Consider the following 21,341-nt stretch of genomic DNA (forward strand, 5'->3'; position numbering starts at 1 on the left):
GATGGCGCACACAGCAGCAAGCTCAGACAGCTCAGACAGTTGCTGGTGACTTATCCGACCGGCCCACTTTGGTACCGGCCCATCGGGATTCGTCCCGATGGCCAGTCCGCCACTGCACCCAGCCCAGCACACGTCAACTGTCAACGGGGGAAGCCTCGCTGCGGGGAAACGGTGGACCTAGTGTCCCGATCGGAGTGGGAATAATAATAATCATAATCCGTGCATTTTATCCATTAATTTCCCCAACATTGTGGTAAAAAAAACACACGTTTAATCCATGTTGGTGTACTACAACTACGAAAAGCATCGGTTTGTTTTTTCATCAGGAAATGCAGACCTGCTCGAACAAACGATTTTTAATAATCATCCTCACGATCATTTAATGTATCATATGTTCGCCGAATTGACATGAAAGCACTAATAAATGTAGTTTCATCCACTTGAGTTTACAACTACAAAAATAATCGATTTGTTTTTATATCACATCCTACGGGAGGAAATTCAGCAGCTCTCACTACCGATTTTTAATCCTAATTTAATCATCATCTTCACCACGATCATTTATGTTTATGTTCGCCGAATTGACATGAAAGCACTGACAAATATGAATATACTGTAGTCAGCTTCATTAAAACGTTATTAATGTGCCTAAACTCAGTAATTCACAATTTCTACGCACGACAACACACTTTGTCCGTGTTTGGCTTTCTCGCCGCACAGTGAAGCGTTCCCGCATTGACGTCACTTCCGGCTTCCCCCAAAACTTCAAAATGAGTCGAAGGAATTTCCCTATTTAGAGGCAATGGACGTCCACTCTCGGGAGACGTCCGAGAGTGGTGCGGTTACCCAAAGTGACAGACCTCATTTTACCCAGGAATTTTACCACAGTCAGAAAAATTCTGAGTTAACTTTTTGGAGATCCATAGAAAAGGGGTGAAAGTGAGAAAATGTATCCAAAAATAGTGTCTCATAATGCGGGTAGAGTCCCCTGTCAACTCCCCTCACTTTCCTCCAGAGGCAGAAAAAGTCTGTTAACTTTTAGGAGATCCATAAAAAAGTGGTGAAAAGTGATAAAAAAATGTATCCGAAAATAGTGCTTCATAATGCGGGTAGAGTCCCCTGTCAACTCCCCTCACTTTCCTCCAGACTCAGAAAAAAGTCTGTTAACTTTTTTGAGATCCATAGAAAAGGGGTGAAAATGAAAAAAAGTATCCGAAAATAGGGCCTCATAATGCAGGTAGAGTCCACTGTCAACTCCCCTTACATTCCTCCAGAGACCAGTTCAAAAACTTAAAGTTTGTAAGGAAAATGTCTGCCTTATGGACAGAGTTAACATGGGACTTGTCCTTCAAATGTACACATGTCCGCACAATGGAAATGTGATGTCAACTACCAATGCAAATTCCCTGCCACCGGCAGGACACATTTGACCAACTGTGCCTACACACATGCAACACTTGGGGGTTTCTTCTGTATATAAATATGTTTGTCAATATCATGGACATTTCCTTTTAAATTGGGGTCCACAAAGTTGACACAAGATACCCGCAGATAAGCACTCATCTCGGACTAAAATCCTCAATGCATAGCAGTTTTAATGGTTTTAAAGGGGCACGAACTTCTGACCGGTGTTCCCTCTTGGTTTAGTCCGTGGGGGAGTGCTTAAGTGTGGGTACACAGGTTCGCCTGGTGTACAAGGTAATGGAGGTGGGGGTCTTGCTGGTGCTCAAGTGTCCATATACGTCACCCCATACTCTACCCGCCTTAAGAGACACTATTTTGGGATACAATTTCTCCATTTTCATCCCTTTTCTCTGGTTCTTCTAAAAGTTAACTTAGACTTTTTCTGACCCATGTGCATCACCCTGGATCTCTGCCTGTGTGCATTTTAACACTGATATACCCAGTATTGAAGCTTCTTTCCTGGGTTAAATAGTGCTGTGAAGCAGCCTGTCCTCTGGGTGGGATAGAGCGAGGTGCTGGAAGGAGCTCTCTGGGTCACAGCCTGCTGCTGCTGCTCCTCTCTCCCTGTATTCACAGCACTTTTACCCAGCTTTCACACAGTTATTCCTGGGTAAGAAAGCCATGTGCATCACCCTGGATCTCTGCCTGTGTGCCTGTGAGTGTGGGACCCTGCTTACAGCAGTGAACCTGCTGCCAGCATTACAAACATATTAATCAGGCATTTTAACACTTTTTTCCCATGAAAATGATTTGTATTCACTATCATGGGGCTATATAAATCAAATTCCGGGTAATTAGGAGCACAATTGTACCTTTTACTATTTAAATATATTTGTATTATATATTTTTGGGCTATTAAAATGAAATTTCTGGGTGACTTTGTCAGTTTATGGAGCTTAGCCCACAATTCCCGGAGGTTCCAGGCCGAATTTGGGAGCTCATAGGCGGCCTGCCATGCGCCCCCACCCGTGGAAAGCAAAACAAAGTAAAGAAAACGGTCAATTATATCTTAAAATAATCAAAAATGAAGTTTTAAAAAATTCTCGAAAAATGGCTAAGTGCCAACGGAGGAGGGGTTAAAAAAAAGCGCAAGTCTTCGGCGATTCCCCTCTCCGTTGCATTTTACAACGGAGAGGGGAATCGAGACCTCCCTTCCTCCGTCGAAAAAATTCATTCATCTTTTCCAAGCTACTATCCGCACGATATCAGAAACCCAGTTTTTGAGAGCACAAAAACGGCTGTTTCACATCATGGAGGAATGTGTCCGCGACATGAGTGCTTTGGCTCGGATACAATTGTTGCCTGGAGGACCCCTAATCATGGTTCTTACACAACTTTAAGTTTTTGAACTGGTCTGGAGGAATTCAAGGGGAGTTGTCACGGAATTATGAGACACTATTTTCGGATACATTTTATCCATTTTCACCCCTTTTCTTTGGTTCTTCCAAAAGTTAACTTAGACTTTTTCTGACCCTGGAGGAATGTGAGGGGAGTTTGGGGAGACTCTACCCGCATATGAGGCACTATTTTCGGATACATTTTTATCCATTTTCACCCATTTTCTATGGTTCTTCTAAAAGTTAACTTAGACTTTTTCTGACCCTGGAGGAATGTGAGGGGAGTTTGGGGAGACTATACCCGCATATGAGGCACTATTTTCGGATACATTTAATCCATTTTCATCCATTTTCTATGGTTCTTCTAAAAGTTAACTTAGACTTTTTCTGACTCTGGAGCAGGGGTAGCCAACACGGTGCCCGCGGGCACTCAGTCGCCCGCAGGGGCAACGTGAGTCGCCCGCCGGGCATATTCTAAAAATAGCTCGCCAAGCAAATCCAAAATGTATAAAATACACAAAACCAAAAAGGAAATGTAATTAAAAGAATCTACCCTATGCATAAACGACACATAAATCATAGCGAACTCTATCTACTTACTACAACTCTATATCTAACGCCCCTCCTCCCCCACCCCCACAATGAATATCGACCAATCACGTTCTTGCTTGATTTGCGGGACCAGCGTTGCAGTCGGGAAGAAAAGCAATGTGGCACCTCCCCGCTGATTTTCCTTCTGGCAGAATCTACACAACACATCAGCCCCATTGAACAGCCTATCATGCCAGCCAATACAGCACATGAGGGGCAGAGTTTTACTCTGTGTGTTGTAACTTGCATATATATTTATTCCACTTGACGCACACACACGCATGGCGTAATCTCCACTGGGGACAGGGGGGGGGGGACATGTCCCCCGCACTTTTCGAAATCGCGTTTGTGTCCCCCCCACTTTACAAATATGTTTATTATTTTTTAACGCAAGCCGTCCTCGCCACGGAGGAGCACACAGTCTCTGTGAGCGAGCGATACAGAGGGAGAGAGAGAGAGCGAGCGAGGGAGGGAGGGAGAGAGAGAGCGAGAGAGCTAGGGAGAGCACACTTTTATCTATGTAATATAGATAAAGTAAGAAATCATTCCAATGTGTATAGGACAGTACAACAAACAGTTTAAAGGGGAATGATTAGTAAAATATGCATAAATAAAAAGAAAGAATGCTAACTACTAGGTAACATAAGATAAGAATAAACAAGTTTAAACGATGTGTTATTGGTTGTGATGATATTCTAAAGATGATTGGAGTATTGAAAAGTATACATCTCCCTTTCATCTGAGAGTTGAGAGCTGTATCCATAAATTCATTTTGTGCTCAAAGTGCACCAGATTGATGCATTTCACTTCAACATTTTAAAAAACATCTTCCCGGGGGTGCATGCCCCCAGACCCCCCTAGAGGAGGTGAGGACCCCCCTAGAGGATGTGAGGACCCCCCTAGAGGATGTGAGGCCCACTCCCCAATAAAGCAGGTTAAAATAATTAAATTGCATACATTTTCTTTTAGTAAACACTGGAAACGGGTCCCACAGACCCAAACAGCACACAAAGGTTAAAGGTCAGCATATCATAATGTTAAAATGTGATAAATATATACACTGCAAAAAACAAAAAAAAGAGGAGTAAAAGTAGCCCCCGACTTGTTTTATTTTTTGAAAGTAGCCCTCATCCTAAAAAAGGTTGGTGACCCCTGCTCTGGAGGAATGTGAGGGGAGTTTGGGGAGACTCTACCCGCATATGAGGCACTATTTTCGGATACGTTTTTATCCATTTTCACCCCTTTTCTATGGTTCTTCCAAAAGTTAACTTAGACTTTTTCTGACTCTGGAGGAATGTGAGGGGAGTTTGGGGAGACTCTACCCGCATATGAGGCACTATTTTCGGATACATTTGATCCATTTTCTATGGTTCTTCTAAAAGTTAACTTAGACTTTTTCTGACTCTGGAGGAATGTGAGGGGAGTTTGGGGAGACTCTACCCGCATATGAGGCACTATTTTTTGGATACATTTGATCCATTTTCACTCCTTTTCTATATTTCTTCCAAAAGTTAACTTAGACTTTTTCTGACTCTGGAGGATTGTGAGGGGAGTTTGGGGAGACTCTACCCGCATATGAGGCACTATTTTCGGATACATTTGTATTCATTTTCACCCATTTTCTATGGTTCTTCTAAAATTTAACTTAGACTTTTTCTGACTCTGGAGGAATGTGAGGGGAGTTTGGGGAGACTCTACCCGCATATGAGGCACTATTTTCGGATACATTTTTATCCATTTTCACCCCTTTTCTATGGTTCTTCCAAAAGTTAACTTAGACTTTTTCTGACTCTGGAGGAATGTGAAGGGAGTTTGGGGAGACTCTACCTGCATATGAGGCACTATTTTCAGATACATTTTAACCCATTTTCTATGGTTCTTCTAAAAGTTAACTTAGACTTTTTCTGACTCTGGAGCAATGTAAGGAGAGTTGTCAGGGGACTCTACCTGCATTATGATGCACTATTTTGGGATACATTTTGCCCGTTTTCATGGTTCTCCCAAAGGTGAACTCAGACTTTTTCCTGATTTCTCACTGATCGAATGGAAAACGTGACCCGCCATCGGAGAGCCTCCGCCGGCCCGGCCTTGTGCCGGTGCTCTGGCGGTCGGTTTCTCCGAACTGCGGGTTATTCTCCTCTGACCGCACTGATCAAATGGCAAACGCGACCCGCCATCGGAGGGCCTTCTCCCCCGGTCCACGTGCCGGTGCTTTGGCTGTTGGTTCCTCCGAACTGCGGGTTCGACTCTAATGGCCGGGAGGGTGTGCTGTGTGGGGGTAACCCTGCATGTCTCTTCCCTCCCGGGCCGCCCAATATGAAGCGGGACCGAGACGAACCGTCTGACTCAGGGGTCCCACCACGGGTCCCACCACGGGTCCCACCACGGGACGGAGGTTCCGGGCTGGAACCTCTCCACCTCCGCCGCGGTGCGCCCGGCAAACACTGTCGTTTCTCGAACCCTCCACTGTTGCATAGCGGCCTTCATCGGCTGCGGCATTCAGCAATTGGCCTTGCTCCGGGCACCGGTTCCCCCGGGGACCGGTGTTTGGTGGCTTCACATGATATAGGGTCGACCCTACTTCATCACAGGCTACCCTCATTAAATCAGTTATGGTTCCTTTGATCGCTCTAACGTTACTTGGATAACTGTGGCAATTCTAGAGCTAATACATGCCAACGAACGTTGACCTTCGGGGATGCGTGCATTTATCAGACCCAAAACCCATGCGGGGTGCTCTCCGGGGCGCCCGGCCGCTTTGGTGACTCTAGATAACCTCGAGCCGATCGCTGGCCCTCGTGGCGGCGACGTCTCATTCGAATGTCTGCCCTATTAACTTTCGATGATACTTTCTGTGCCTACCATGGTGACCACGGGTAACGGGGAATCAGGGTTCGATTCCGGAGAGGGAGCCTGAGAAACGGCTACCATGATATAGGGTTGACCCTACTTCATCACAGGCTACCTGTTTGATCCTGCGTAACAACCATATATGCTTGTCTGCAAAGAGGGAACTGCCTGGTCCTGCCCTGGTGTTCCTCTACGGCTAGTGTCCAGCCGTCAGCTGTGCTATCAGCAAATTTGACCCGCCATAGGGTAGATCACCGCAAAGTATTTCCAGGGGCATGAGGTTCTGTAGGGTGTGAACATCTGGGTTTAGTCCGTGGGGGAGTGCTTAAGTCCGGGGGCCCGGGGTCTCACGGTGTGCGATGTTATGGAAGTGCGCATGTTAGGGATATATGCTGGAGCTGCTTAGTCCGTCGTTTGGGGCTCTGTGAGGGGCTACAAATGGGTGATTTTTCCGGTCTATTTCATGGAAGTCTGACATAGCCTGTTTGCACATGTCAGGGAGAGATGGGTGGTGCTGTGAAGAAGGCCGAATATTGATACTGGTGTGCGGACAGTACAGCACCACAAAATCCACCACCTTTAAGTATAACCAGGGGCATGATAACATCCTCCACAGGAGGGTGGGTGGTGCTGTGAAGTAGGCCGAATATTGATGCTGGTGTGCGGACAGTACAGCACCACAAAATCCACCACCTTTAAGATTCCCAGGGGCACGAGGTTCTTGAGGGTGTGATCATCTGGGTTTAGTCCGTGGGGGAGTGCTTAATTTCGGGGGCCCGGGGACCCAAGGTGTGCGAGGTTATGGAAGTATGCATGTCAGGGAGAGATGCTGGAGCTGCTTAGTCCGTCATTTGGGGCTCTGTGATGGGCTACAAATAGGTGCTTTTCCCAGTGTATTTCATGGAAGTCTGACATAGCCTGTTTGCACATGTCAATGAGAGATGCTGGAGCTGCTTAGTCCGTCATTTGGGGCTTTGTGATGGGCTTCAAATAGGTGCTTTTCCCGGTGTATTTCATGGAAGTCTGACATAGCCTGTTTGCACATGTCAGGGAGAGATGCTGGAGCTGCTTAGCCCGTCATTTGGGGCTCTGTGATGGGCTACAAATAGGTGCTTTTCCCGGTGTATTTCATGGAAGTCTGACATAGCCTGTTTGCACATGTCAATGAGAGATGCTGGAGCTGCTTAGTCCGTCATTTGGGGCTTTGTGATGGGCTACAAATAGGTGCTTTTCCCGGTGTATTTCATGGAAGTCTGACATAGCCTGTTTGCACATGTCAGGGAGAGATGCTGGAGCCGCTTAGTCCGTCATTTGGGGCTCTGTGATGGGCTACAAATAGGTGCTTTTCCCGGTGTATTTCATGGAAGTCTGATATAGCCTGTTTGCACATGTCAGGGAGAGATACTGGAGCTGCTTAGTCCGTCATTTGGGGCTCTGTGATGGGCTACAAATAGGTGCTTTTCCCAGTGTATTTCATGATTTTCGAAATTCTCAAAAAAACGGCCAAGTGCCTACGGAGGAGGGGCTTCCGGTGGAAGCCCCGAGACATTTGCACTCCCCCGTTGCATTTTACAACGGAGAGGGGAATCGAGACCTCCCTTCCTCCGTCGAAAAAATTCATTCATCTTTTCCAAGCTACCATCCGCACGAAATCGGAAACCCGGTTTTGAGAGCACTTAGAAAAAAAACGGCTGTTTCACATCATGGAGGAATGTATCCGCTACATGAGTGCTTTGGCTCGGATACAATTGTTGCCTCAAGGAACCCCAATCATGATTCTTACAACATTTGAAGTTTTTGAACTGGTCTCTGGAGGAATTCACGGGGAGATGTCAGGGAATTATGAGACACAATTTTGGGATACAATTTCTCCATTTTCACCCCTTTCCTCTGGTTCTCCCAAAATATAACAGAGTATTTCCTGACTCTGGAGGAATGTAAGGAGAGTTGTCAGGGGACTCAACCCGCATTATGATGCACTATTTTTGGATACTTTTTTTCACTTTAATGCATCTTTCCATGGATGAATTATTGTATTTATTTTAACTTTTTGGTCAATTTCACCCAGTTTTGGCCCCCGCCTTGCCTGGAGGATAGGACCGAGAGATGATCACACCCACGCTTTATCGTCCGCCCATCGGCATCCATATTCGTCCTTATTCACAGCAGCTATGCTCCTCTCCAGAGCTGTCACTGTCAATGTCCCCCAAATTGTCTTCACTCCCCCCTGCTGCTGCTGCTGCTGCTGCCGCTGCTGCTTGCAGTGACTCTGTGAAGAGCAGCCGTATGTCCGCAGCCTCCTTCAAATAACAACACTGCCGACAGGCTGCTTCATCTCACTTTATTACCCAGGAAAGGAGCTTGAATCGTGGGTAAACATTGTTTAATTGTTTTTAAATGTGTGGAACATTGTTTTGTCACTTTCAAAACTCTCCCGTCATTGACCGGAGAAATTGGGTCGATGTTGTATTCTATCTGACCGTTAATATTCCAGTGAGACAAGTACGTACAATGATCGGAGTGATCCCATGTTAATTTTGTCCCAAAACCGGAGCATTCCCTCACCCCGCCATGTTCGAAATTATTGATATTTATCGGAACGGTATCGCACCTTCTTTTTTAAGATGACGGTTCGAGATAACTAGTAGCCCAATATTTTATTGCACAACAGTTGTTGGGAGGCTGTCACAGGCTCTTTAAAGGCACAGTCACACCTGATGTGACACATACATAACATTTACCCCCCCCCCCCTCCACAAGGAACCCAATTAACTTTTAGCTATCTACTCTAGATGAACTGGGTCGACTGCCAGTCACCAGCATAGCCATGTGGATTATTCTGCCACGCAACAGAATATGCTCTCAACATTACCCCTGAGAGTCACAAGCTCACAATATAGTCTTCCCAGTATCTTGGTCCGACCCGGACACGGGCCGGATGAGCTTCAGGACGAACCACTGGCTCAACCGGCTTAGGTGGGAACCTAGCTGGACCCTGCAACTGCTCATCAGGAAAAGCAAAGTCCCTGTCCTCCCTGGGCCCTGGGTCCACGATGGGGGGCGGTGCCACCTTCCGAAGCCGGCTTGCATGCCACCGTGATCCATCGGCCAGACGAAAGGTGGCTGACAGCAGTGACCTTTATCGGCGCCGTCCAGAAGGATAGCAGCTTGTGGTCCCGGTTAGGACGGTGAATCCTGACCCAGTCCTCCACTGTGAAGGGAGGCCCTCTCATCCTCCGTCTCTTGTCGAACCGTTGCTTCATGCGACGCTGAGCCTCTGCGACCCTGGCGCTCTGGCAGGGTGCGGCTGTTGGCATGACGGCCGCCGGGGCCCGTAGCCGATCCAAAGGGAGCTGCAGCTCACGGCCCATCATCAAGAGGGCTGGGGAGCTGCCGGTAGTTGAATGCGGCGTCGCCCGGTAGTGAAGCAAGGTGCGGCGCAGCGCGGATGAGAACGGAAGACCATCTGCCAGGTGTGCTCTGATCCCGTTCTTTAGGGTTTGGTTGAACCTTTCCACTACCACATTTGCTTGCGGGTGGTAGAAAGCTGTACGGATGTGTACACAAAGGTGGCGAACTCAGCTGAGACAAACTGTAGGCCGTTCTGTAGTGATGGCGTTAGGACTGCCCCACCGAGCAAACAGAGAGGAGAGGAAGTATGTGACCACCCGAGCCGTTACGGACCCTGTGGCGACCACCTCTGGCCATTTCGAATGGAGATCGTAGGCCACCAGGAGGAAGCGTTGGTGGCGCGGGATGCCATGCAGCTCCCCACAGATGTCCAGCTGCATGTGCTCCCAAGGCGCGCGCGGCCACTGCAAGGGCTGCAGGGGCGGTGGGCCAGTTTTGCCACTGACCAGGCAGGCCGTGCACTCCTTCACCATTGTCTCTATATCTCAATCTATGCCCGGCCACCACACCAAATCCCTGCAGCGCTGTTTCACCTTCACGATACCCAGGTGGCCCTCGTGCGTCATAGCCAATACGTATGCCCTGAGGTGGATGGGAACAAACGTGCGGAGGCCCCGGGCCACGCAGACACCGTTCCAGCAGGTCAGCTCATCCTTGACCCGATAAAAAGACGCCTGCTCCTCCGGGAACTTTGCAGGCAATCCCTCCCGGATGTAAGTGCGGAGCCGGGAGAGCGTGGGGTCCTCCTCCGACGCGAACCGAAGGTCCTCCAGGGAAACCGCGGCCTGAAGCGGGGCATGGAGCATGAGTATGAGCAGGGGCGGACCTAGCACATTTGGTGCTCTAGGCGAGCTTCACCACTGCGCCCCCCCCCCCCAAAAAAATATCAAAACATCTTAACAGTTATACAGTAAAGTACTGCACCTTTATTTATTACAAGCAAGAACAAGAGGTAAGAATACATGTAAAGTGCACACTAAAGAATTAAAACAAACAACTTAGCTAACAAACAATAATAATAATAATAATAATAACAATAACAAACAATAAAAGAATGTGCAAATTTGCTTTCAAAGAAAATTAAGAAGAAATGTAAAATATGTTACATATGTCAAATAATCAATATATAATATGCTAAATAAACAAACAAATAAATAAAAATTAAGAACTATTTACATTCCACTCACTATCATCACACAAGGTTAGCCTACATATTAGCTCCTACTGGTTTCCATTTACAGTGCAATCCTTCTGGCCTTCCTCGCTGCAAAGTCATCAATCACATCATCATGTGAAATCTGACCACCAACCTCATGGTTAATACTGATTACAGCCAGACCACTGAGGCGTTCTTGAGCCATGGTTGACCTCAGGTATGTTTTCAAGAGTTTTAATTTGGAAAAACTCCTCTCGGCTGAAGCTACTGTTACTGGTAGCGTTGCACTGATCCTCAGAGCAATACACAAGTTGTGATATATTTCGGTGAGCTGCTTTGTGTGTATGAATTTCAACAACTCAAGAGTTGTCATGCTCTTTGATGGCAAATCAGGTACATTTTCCAACTCCTGAGCCAGCTCCTTCCCATACAAATCCGATTTCCCTCCATGGCTTAAGGTGTGTGCAACTGCCTCTGCTTGCTTCATCAGCTCTTGGTGTGGCAGGTCTGAGAAGTACAGAATGCCAAACTTGTCTTGCACATGTTTAAGAGTGGTAAACCTCTCCTTTTGTGCTGACACTGCAGCATCCACCACCACGTTAAGGAAGGTTACCTCCAGATTTTGCAAGGCATCCCTCAATGGCTCATCAGGAGACTCATATGAGAAGTGCCTCTTTGTTGACTTCAGCCGCTTTTGTTCCTTGTCAACTGATGCAGCAGGTGGTCCCAGATATTTTAAAAGTGAATCTAAAATGATATAACAAAATGTGTATTATCCATCCATCCATCCATCTTCTCCCGCTTATCCGTGGTCGGGTCGCGGGGGTAGCAGTTCCAGCAGAGAGCCCCAAACTTTCTTTTCCCTGGCGACATCAACCAGCTCTGACTGGGGGATCCCAAGGCGCTCCCAGGCCAGCGAAGAGATATAATCCCTCCACCTGGTCCTAGGTCTACCCCTTGGTCTCTTCCCAGCTGGACGTGCCTGGAACACCTCCCTAGGGAGGCGCCCAGGTGGCATCCTAACTAGGTGCCCGAACCACCTCAACTGGCTCCTTTCGACGCGAAGGAGGAGCGGCTCAACTCCGAGTCCCTCCCTGATGACCGAACTTCTCACCTTATCCCTAAGGGAGACACCAGCCACCCTGCGGAGAAAACCCATCTCGGCCGCTTGTATCCGCGATCTCGTTCTTTGGGTCATGACCCATCCTTCATGACCATAGGTGAGGGTAGGAACGAAAATGGCCCGGAAGACCGAGAGCTTTGCCTTCTGGCTCAGCTCCCTTTTCGTCACAACGGTGCGGTAAAGCGACTGCAGTACCGCTCCCGCTGCTCCGATTCTCCGGCCCATCTCACGCTCCATTGTTCCCTCACTCGAGAACAAGACCCCGAGATACTTGAACTCCTTCACTTGGGGTAAGGACTCATTCCCTACCTGTGTATTATCAACATTGAATAATTTCCATTTGTTAAATGTAGCTATTATTTAGTTAGTAAGCATTTGGACAGCCTGACAGGTCTGATTGAACTAATCAAGAGCTATGCCTATGTTATTAGAACAGTTGAACCAGGTGTGTTAGTTCTGGGTTGGAACTAAAACATTCAACAGGACTGGAGTTGAGAACCACTGAGCTAGTTAGCTAACGTTAGCGCACATTATGACAGGGTTGCATTTGGCAAATGTTTGACTCGGATAGTCAATGTGCTTTCTGAGGTAAACTTAACGTTAGCTAACGTTACCAACTAACTAACATTCCACCACACTGGCTAGCTCGCTACACCAAAACTAACATTGTTATTATTACTAATATTTCTATTTCATGACACAACGAAAATAGCCTTATGACAGTTTCGACTGAATGGCAATAACAAACGCTGGCAAGCTAACGTTGGCTTGGCTAACTAGCAAGATTACATGATCCATTCGCTAATGTTGACAATACAATCAAAATTGCATACCTTTCACCTTGGCACATTTCTCTTCTTCTTTTCTTCTGTTTTTATACTGCGCCTCGGATGGCTTTTGCCTCTTCACAGTTCTCTAACGTTAGTCTTTCTTTCCTCAACGCTCAATTTTATAAACACTTGACCGATACCCATCAATGCACAGCGCTCTAGCATGTTCTGACTGTGAACACCTAAAGCCGAGGCTCTTAGACCGACCGACCGTTTTAGATTTTTGGCTTATTTCCCCTTATGATAGAATTTTTTTTTATGTAAGAATAATGGTTGCAGATATAGAGGGGGGCGCCAAAACTACGCCAAGCAAAAAAAAAAAGAAAAAAAGTTTTTTTTTTTTTTGGTGCAATTTTTGGCGCCCCCCTCTGGGTGGCGCTCGAGGCAACCACCTGTATCGCCTGTAGGAAGCTCCGCCCCTGAGTATGAGCTCTGACTCTGTTGCTGGGGTGGGGGTGGTGCGGGAGAGCAGGTCAGCCACTACATTCTCCCTACTGGGAATCTGGTCTTCTGAAGAGGTACAGAGGAAGCTGGAACACAATCGGCCATTGTTTTTGTTGTCGGTGTGAGCTGTGAGAGGTTTCCGCGCGGTTTGGCTTTATGAAGCAGGCACGCAAACGGTTACGTCATGACGCAAACGATGACGCAATGACGCAGCACCAGTCGGACTCTGGGCTGTGTGAAAAGAGCCGGAGCTAAACCGAAGAACCGGTTCTGAACCTGAAAAGCTCTAGCACGGAGCTTGAACCGGAGTTGCGTTGGTGTGAATTAGGTATCTGTCGTCCAGGAAGACGACCACGCCCGGGATGCCGGCGAAGATGGTGGTCAAGATTTTTTGAAAACAGCTGGGGACCGAGCTGAGGCCGAAGGGCATGCGGGTGTAGCGAACCACTCCGACATGAGTCACGAAAGCTGTAAGGCTGCGGCTGTCAGGGTGCAGCGGAACCTGCAGGTAGCCTTGGCGAAGGTCTAGTTTCGTGAACATGGAAGAGCCGTATAATAGTGCGGCAAGCTCCTCCACTGTGGGCAGCAGATACCTATCAGGTATCACGGCCTTGTTCACCGGCCTGAGGTCGATGCATGGGCGCAGGCCCCCTGACTTCTTCTTCACCACCACCAGGTTTGAAATCCACGGGGCTGCATCAATGCGTTCGATGATGCCCGCGTCCAAGAGTTTTTGCAGCTTGGCGGTGACGTCGTCACGCAGGGCGAGAGGCAGGCGGCGTATGGGCGGAATCACGGGGTGTACCTCAGGCTTGAGGAGGGGCTGGTGGTCAAAGGCGGTGAGGCAGCCCAAACCACTGAACAGAGCAGGCCTGCACTGATGCCACGGCGAGCCAACAGACAAGATGGCGGTTGTCCACAAGGGTGAAACCCAACTCACAAAACAAATCAAAACCCATGAGGTTGGCCCCCTGGTGAGGCACTTGAAAGGTGAATGCGGGGAGAGCCTTAGTCCCGTAACGCATAGCAAAGGTTATTGTGCCCGCCATTCCAATTTTAGTGTCCATACCCGTACAGATCCTCGACGTCGGCGGTGAGTGTTCGGAGCGGAAAGAGATGCCGGACCGTGGAAACATTCAGGAGCGACTTGGAGGCCCCCGTATCCAGCAGCAGCGGGAGGCAGACCCCATCCAGCTCCACCGTGCAGCACTTTAGCGGTCGGGAGATGGCGGCCACTGAGTGGATGATTGTCGGTGCGTGCTGCCCAGGCGTACGTGGAGGTGGGCTGTCGGTTGCAGGAACAGAGCGACAGACCCGTGCGAAATGGTTCTGTCTGCCACAGCATTGACACCTCTGTCCCTTGGCAGGGTAGTTTGGAGCTCGACTCTGGTGCGATGATAATCCACAATTACCTGCAAAGTTCACATCAAAGTTGTCCTCAGGGAAAACCTCCCCGGGAGGCTCCATGGGTAGCGCCACCGTTTGGGTTAGTAGCATGGGTCTGTGGGGAAAAGAACCGGAGGAGGGAGCTAGCTGGGATGCTAAGGCTGCTGCTGACTCAAGCTGGGAAGCTACCTCCACTGCTCTTGTCTGTGAGCTTGTCTGTGATCATTAGCAACTTTTCTCTGAGCGTCGAGCTGTTAGTGTGCTCAGCCAGCTGATCCCGTATTAGTTCATCTTCCAGCGCCCCGAATTTACAGAGGCTGGCTAGTCCGCTCAGATCAGCCAGGTAATGGTGGGCGGACTCACCCGCCTGTTGCCGGCGTTGCCGAAAAACTATTCGCTGGAGCATAACATTTTGTGGAGCAGCAAAGTGTCCAGTGAGCAGTGAAACACAGTCCGCATATTTCGGAGCGAGTCCGAGAGTCCGAAAAATCCGCTGCCCAGCGTGTGTATCAGCAGGGCTTTCTTCCTGTCGTCGTTAGCTTCAGCTAGCCCCGCGGCTACTATGAACGTTTCGAAGGACTCAAGCCAGCGAACCCACGGAATCAGCGGTTCGCCCGGCAGTGCGAGGAACGGGGAGAGAGGTGAGAGTAGAGAATCCATAATCCTCGTCGCCAATGTTGTATATATAAGCCTATGGACTACGACATTTAGGTTGACAGTTTATTGAACACGTTATTTCACACGCTCCCATGACAACACAACAACAACTAACTGTATCCGGTTCACACATCCCCAAACTCCCGGTGCCATCTTAAAGGCACAGTCACACCTGATGTGACACATACATAACAGTATGATGTAGTTTAGTAGATATCTACAAACAAAGAGTCAATCTTTTTCTAAGACCATTTAGTGCTTCACATAATAAAATACACAACGGCTGTAGCCTGATTGTGCTTTAGGAGCTGTAGGTGTGTGTGGTGTAGGTGTGTGTGTGTGTGTGTGTGTGGTGTGTGTGTGTGTGTGTGTGTGTGTGTGTGTGTGTGTGTGTGTGTGTGTGTGTGTGTGTGTGTGTGTGTTGTACAGTGCGTAGATGCGGCGGACAGACGGGTCTCAGTTGGTTTGGTGTCCTCTGCTTACTTGTAATATTTGTAAATACAACTTTTGGCCCGTAATTTCAAATCCCCATTTCAGCGACCAGAGAGGGGGGGGGGGGGGGGTATATCCAGTCTCTGATTGTATTACGTTATTATGAGAGCTCTGTTTGATTCTGAAATTGTATATATTTATATAAATATATACATATATATATATGTGTGTGTGTGTCCGCATCTGTAGCCTGTTATTGCCTCATTATACCGCACTGGGGATGAATTAAAAGTAAATATATACGTCGTCATGAACACTGACGAATGGCTGCTGTGCCTCCTGTCATCATTAATGGACGTCTCTTTAAAATGACCGCTCAGAGGAGAGGAGTTCTCATTTCTCTAACCGCCTGCTGCTTCCCCTCCTCTCTCCTCGGTTCCCCTCCTCAGTCCTCCGCTCGCATCTCCTGTGGGCGGGATTAACTCACGAGGATAGGAGTCGAGGAGGGGAAATTTAAGAATTGAGAAGCCTCTTGTGTCCTTTCACCCCCCAGAGGAAGAGGGGATTACTTTACAGGGGATCAGAAAGAGAGCAGACAGGGGCGAGGTACTACACACATGTTTGCTCCACTACATGTATTTAATCCCTTTAGTTACTTCACAGATCTGGATAAATGATGTGAAATCTAATCAAGTGTTAAATCAGACTTAGTTCCACCTGGAGTGAATCCACCAGCTACCCTGCAGTATACAAAGTACTTCAAACTAGCTGCACCTTCACCAGCTTTGAGAACACTTTCATGATCAATCATTATAAAACATATCATAGATATTATTCTGAAATGGACCAATCTGCACAACGACTACTTTCACTGTCGCTACTTTCACTATATTTAGATGAGAATACTTTTATACTTTCACTTGAGGAACATTTTGAATGCAGGACTTTTACTGTAACAGAGTATTCCTACAATCTGGTACTTTTACTTTTACTCAAGAACAAGACCTGAGTACTTCTACTTTACTCAAACACAAGATCTGAGTACTTCTACTTTTACTCAAGTACAAGATCTGAATACTTCTACTTTTACTCAAGTACAAGATCTGAGTACTTCTACTTTTACTCAAGTACAAGATCTGAGTACTTCTACTTTTACTCAAGTACACGATCTGAGTACTCCTACTTTTACTCAAGTACAAGATCTGAGTACTTCTACTACAAGATCTGAGTACTTCTACTTTTACTCAAGTACAAGATCTGAGTACTTCTACTTTTACTCAAGTACAAGATCTGATTACTTCTACTTTTACTCAAGTACAAAATCTGAGTACTTCTACTTTTACTCAAGTACAATATCTGAGTACTTCTACTTTTACTCAAGTACAAGATCTGATTACCTCTACTTTTACTCAAGTACAAGATCTGAGTACTTCTACTTTTACTCAAGTACAATATCTGAGTACTTCTACTTTTACTCAAGTACAATATCTGAGTACTTCTACTTTTACTCAAGTACAAGACCTGAGTACTTCTACTTTTACTCAAGTACAAGACCTGAGTACTTCTACTTTCTCATTATAGTTTGAAATCAGTGGATAGTTATCGCCATCTGCTGTTGAAATGAGGAACTGTACCCACATGTTCTACACAGAGAGAAAGCAGTCTAACTCTAAATCCTTATGTAACCTTTATTATTGTATTCCTTTGAAATCAGTGAACAACAACGTAATCCTAGCATGTTTTAAAACGACCCAATACATCAAGTAATAGAAACAAGCATATCCTGTTCAGCCAGACATTTAAGGATCAGTTTACCCACATTAAAATATATATTATTATATTATATTTGCTAATATTGAATCAGAACAAAAAAAAGTCAGAAAAAGGTGTATTTTTAAATATATTTGGATTTTCGTTAATAACTATGGTGCTGGGAAAAATATTCAAGGGATCATTTATGGTATAACTTTTCATTCTGAGGTGGACATAAATGCATAGAACGAAATGTTATGACAAAATGTTCAATTCTTTTTCAGATATTTCCCCAAAAAACTACAAATACTAAAGTCATGTTGGCACTGAAGGAAACGTCAGAGGATGACCAAACTTCCTCTGGGGAACAAACTCTAATATCAAACGAAACACAACAGTGTGTTTGTGATCCTCTGGGAACATTTCCTCTTTGTTCAGAAGTGAAAGTTAAACTCATTCTCACACATTTGGGCCTACTTTCAGACTGACCCACAGACATTATCAATCAGTATGTAGTGTTTCTACTTTAAAGAGTCCTCTCCTGCTGATGTTCAGGTGTATATCAGTATGTAGTGTCTCTACTTTAAAGAGTCCTCTCCTGCTGATGTTCAGGTGTATATCAGTATGTAGTGTCTCTACTTTTAAAGAGTCCTCTCCTGCTGATGATCAGGTGTATATCAGTGTGTAGTGTCTCTACTTTAAAGAGTCCTCTCCTGCTGATTGTTCAGGTGTATATCAGTATGTAGTGTCTCTACTTAAAGAGTCCTCTCCTGCTGATGTTCAGGTGTATATCAGTATGTAGTGTCTCTACTTTTAAAGAGTCCTCTCCTGCTGATGTTCAGGTGTATATCAGTATGTAGTGTCTCTACTTTAAAGAGTCCTCTCCTGCTGATGTTCAGGTTGTATATCAGTATGTAGTGTCTCTACTTAAAGAGTCCTCTCCTGCTGATGTTCAGGTGTATATCAGTATGTAGTGTCTCTACTTTAAAGAGTCCTCTCCTGCTGATGTTCAGGTGTATATCAGTATGTAGTGTCTCTACTTTAAAGAGTCCTCTCCTGCTGATGTTCAGGTGTATATCAGTATGTAGTGTCTCTACTTTAAAGAGTCCTCTCCTGCTGATGTTCAGGTGTATATCAGTACGTAGTGTCTCTACTTTAAAGAGTCCTCTCCTGCTGATGTTCAGGTGTATATCAGTATGGATTGTCTCTACTTTAAAGAGTCCTCTCCTGCTGATGTTCAGGTGTATATCAGTATGTAGTGTCTCTACTTTAAAGAGTCCTCTCCTGCTGATGTTCAGGTGTATATCAGTATGTAGTGGCTCTACTTTAAAGAGTCCTCTCTTGCTGATGTTCAGGTGTATATCAGTATGTAGTGGCTCTACTTTAAAGAGTCCTCTCCTGCTGATGTTCAGGTGTATATCAGTATGTAGTGGCTCTACTTTAAAGAGTCCTCTCCTGCTGATGTTCAGGTGTATATCAGTACGTAGTGTCTCTACTTTAAAGAGTCCTCTCCTGCTGATGTTCAGGTGTATATCAGTATGTAGTGTCTCTACTTTAAAGAGTCCTCTCCTGCTGATGTTCAGGTGTATATCAGTATGTAGTGTCTCTACTTTAAAGAGTCCTCTCCTGCTGATGTTCAGGTGTATATCAGTATGTAGTGGCTCTACTTTAAAGAGTCCTCTCTTGCTGATGTTCAGGTGTATATCAGTATGTAGTGTCTCTACTTTAAAGAGTCCTCTCCTGCTGATGTTCAGGTGTATATCAGTATGTAGTGTCTCTACTTTAAAGAGTCCTCTCCTGCTGATGTTCAGGTGTATATCAGTATGTAGTGGCTCTACTTTAAAGAGTCCTCTCTTGCTGATGTTCAGGTGTATATCAGTATGTAGTGGCTCTACTTTAAAGAGTCCTCTCCTGCTGATGTTCAGGTGTATATCAGTATGTAGTGGCTCTACTTTAAAGAGTCCTCTCCTGCTGATGTTCAGGTGTATATCAGTACGTAGTGTCTCTACTTTAAAGAGTCCTCTCCTGCTGATGTTCAGGTGTATATCAGTATGTAGTGTCTCTACTTTAAAGAGTCCTCTCCTGCTGATGTTCAGGTGTATATCAGTATGTAGTGTCTCTACTTTAAAGAGTCCTCTCCTGCTGATGTTCAGGTGTATATCAGTATGTAGTGGCTCTACTTTAAAGAGTCCTCTCTTGCTGATGTTCAGGTGTATATCAGTATGTAGTGTCTCTACTTTAAAGAGTCCTCTCCTGCTGATGTTCAGGTGTATATCAGTATGTAGTGGCTCTACTTTAAAGAGTCCTCTCCTGCTGATGTTCAGGTGTATATCAGTATGTGGTGTCTCTACTTTAAAGAGTCCTCTCCTGCTGGTGTTCAGGTGTATATCAGTATGTAGTGTCTCTACTTTAAAGAGTCCTCTCCTGCTGGTGTTCAAGTGTATATCAGTATGTAGTGTCTCTACTTTAAAGAGTCCTCTCCTGCTGATGTTCAGGTGTATATCAGTATGTAGTGTCTCTACTTTAAAGAGTCCTCTCCTGCTGGTGTTCAAGTGTATATCAGTATGTAGTGTCTCTACTTTAAAGAGTCCTCTCCTGCTGATGTTCAGGTGTATATCAGTATGTAGTGTCTCTACTTTAAAGAGTCCTCTCCTGCTGATGTTCAGGTGTATATCAGTATTTAGTATTTTTAGCACCTCTTTTCACCCTCTGTCTGAAACCAGAGCCCAGTCTGCTCTGATTGGTTAGCTGGCCAGCTCTGTTCTGATTGGTTAACAGCTTAAGATGTCCCGCCCCTTAGCCTATCACTTACAATGTGTTGGAGCGAATAAATCATCAGTTGCTCCGAATACTCCTTCCACCATAAATATGATATCTGATATCACGGGTATGTTCTTGCTCCTCAGAGTGGAAACACCCAGTTACTGAATGAAGAATCCCTGGGGGAAATCAGGGAAACTGAGGAGGAGGAGGAGGAGGAGGAGGAGGAGGAGGAGGAGGAGGAGGAGGAGGAGGAGGAGGAGGAGGAGGAGGAGGAGGAGGAGGAGGAGGAGGAGGAGGAGGAGGAGGAGGAGGAGGAGTCAGTGTTCAGGTATAAAGACTACACCTGTCTCCTGTCTGAATCACTGAATCGCTTTAGAGAGTTTTGCTCTTCTTGCAAATGGATCTTCTCCAGGTGTGGGGATTCTTTGGCTTCATCTGCTTCACCGCGGCCGCTAACACAACACACAGGTAAACACACACACACACACACACACACACACACACACCACACACACACACACACACACACACACACACACACACACACGCAATTTAACTTAATTAAATCAAATGACATTTGTTCTAATTAGCTGAAAAAAACCATATGCGCTTTAGTCGACTGTCCATATCTTTAGACGAGGGATTGGGGATTTATTCTGTGATGAGGTTTTCTCTAAATTAGGTTAATTGCATATTGTGTTTTTGTAATTCCTGTATGTGTGTTAGTTTTACGCTTGTATGAATTGTTATTAAAGGTGGGTAGGTAAGTTTGAGAAACCGGCTCGAGATACACTTTATGTTATATTCCATGGAATGCACAAACTGGCTGAACTCAGGCAGCTATTCATGAACGGTAAGGCAAGCATATTATGCTTTTCTGAGACCAAATTGGACAATTCCATTACAGATTCAGAGATTGAAATTGAAGATTATCTTGTAGTGAGAAGGGACAGGAACGTGAATGGAGGTGGTGTCTGCATGTACATACATAAAGACACCAATTTCAAAAACCGTACTGACCTGCATCATGAAAATATTGAATCTGTGTGGGTTGAAATTCTTTTTGACAATGCTAAATCTGTAATAGTCGGGACAATCTATAGACCACCGGAACAGAGTGACTTTTATGATACATCAGATGGGTG

At 46.0% G+C, this 21,341-nt stretch overlaps 1 protein-coding gene across 1 annotated transcript in view; it reads left to right on the top strand.

The window, feature by feature from the left end:
• The first annotated feature begins 20,558 nt into the window (after nt 1-20,558).
• Nucleotides 20,559-21,341, top strand: part of LOC117537812 (CD109 antigen-like) — a 49,587-nt gene continuing 48,804 nt past the window's right edge. The window contains 1 exon segment of the mRNA XM_034203183.1: nt 20,559-20,664. Within this exon segment, the coding sequence (XP_034059074.1) occupies nt 20,594-20,664 (71 nt within the window). The 5' untranslated portion in view covers nt 20,559-20,593.

This window comes from Gymnodraco acuticeps, unplaced genomic scaffold, assembly GCF_902827175.1.
Source record: "Gymnodraco acuticeps unplaced genomic scaffold, fGymAcu1.1, whole genome shotgun sequence".
NCBI lineage: Eukaryota > Metazoa > Chordata > Actinopteri > Perciformes > Bathydraconidae > Gymnodraco > Gymnodraco acuticeps.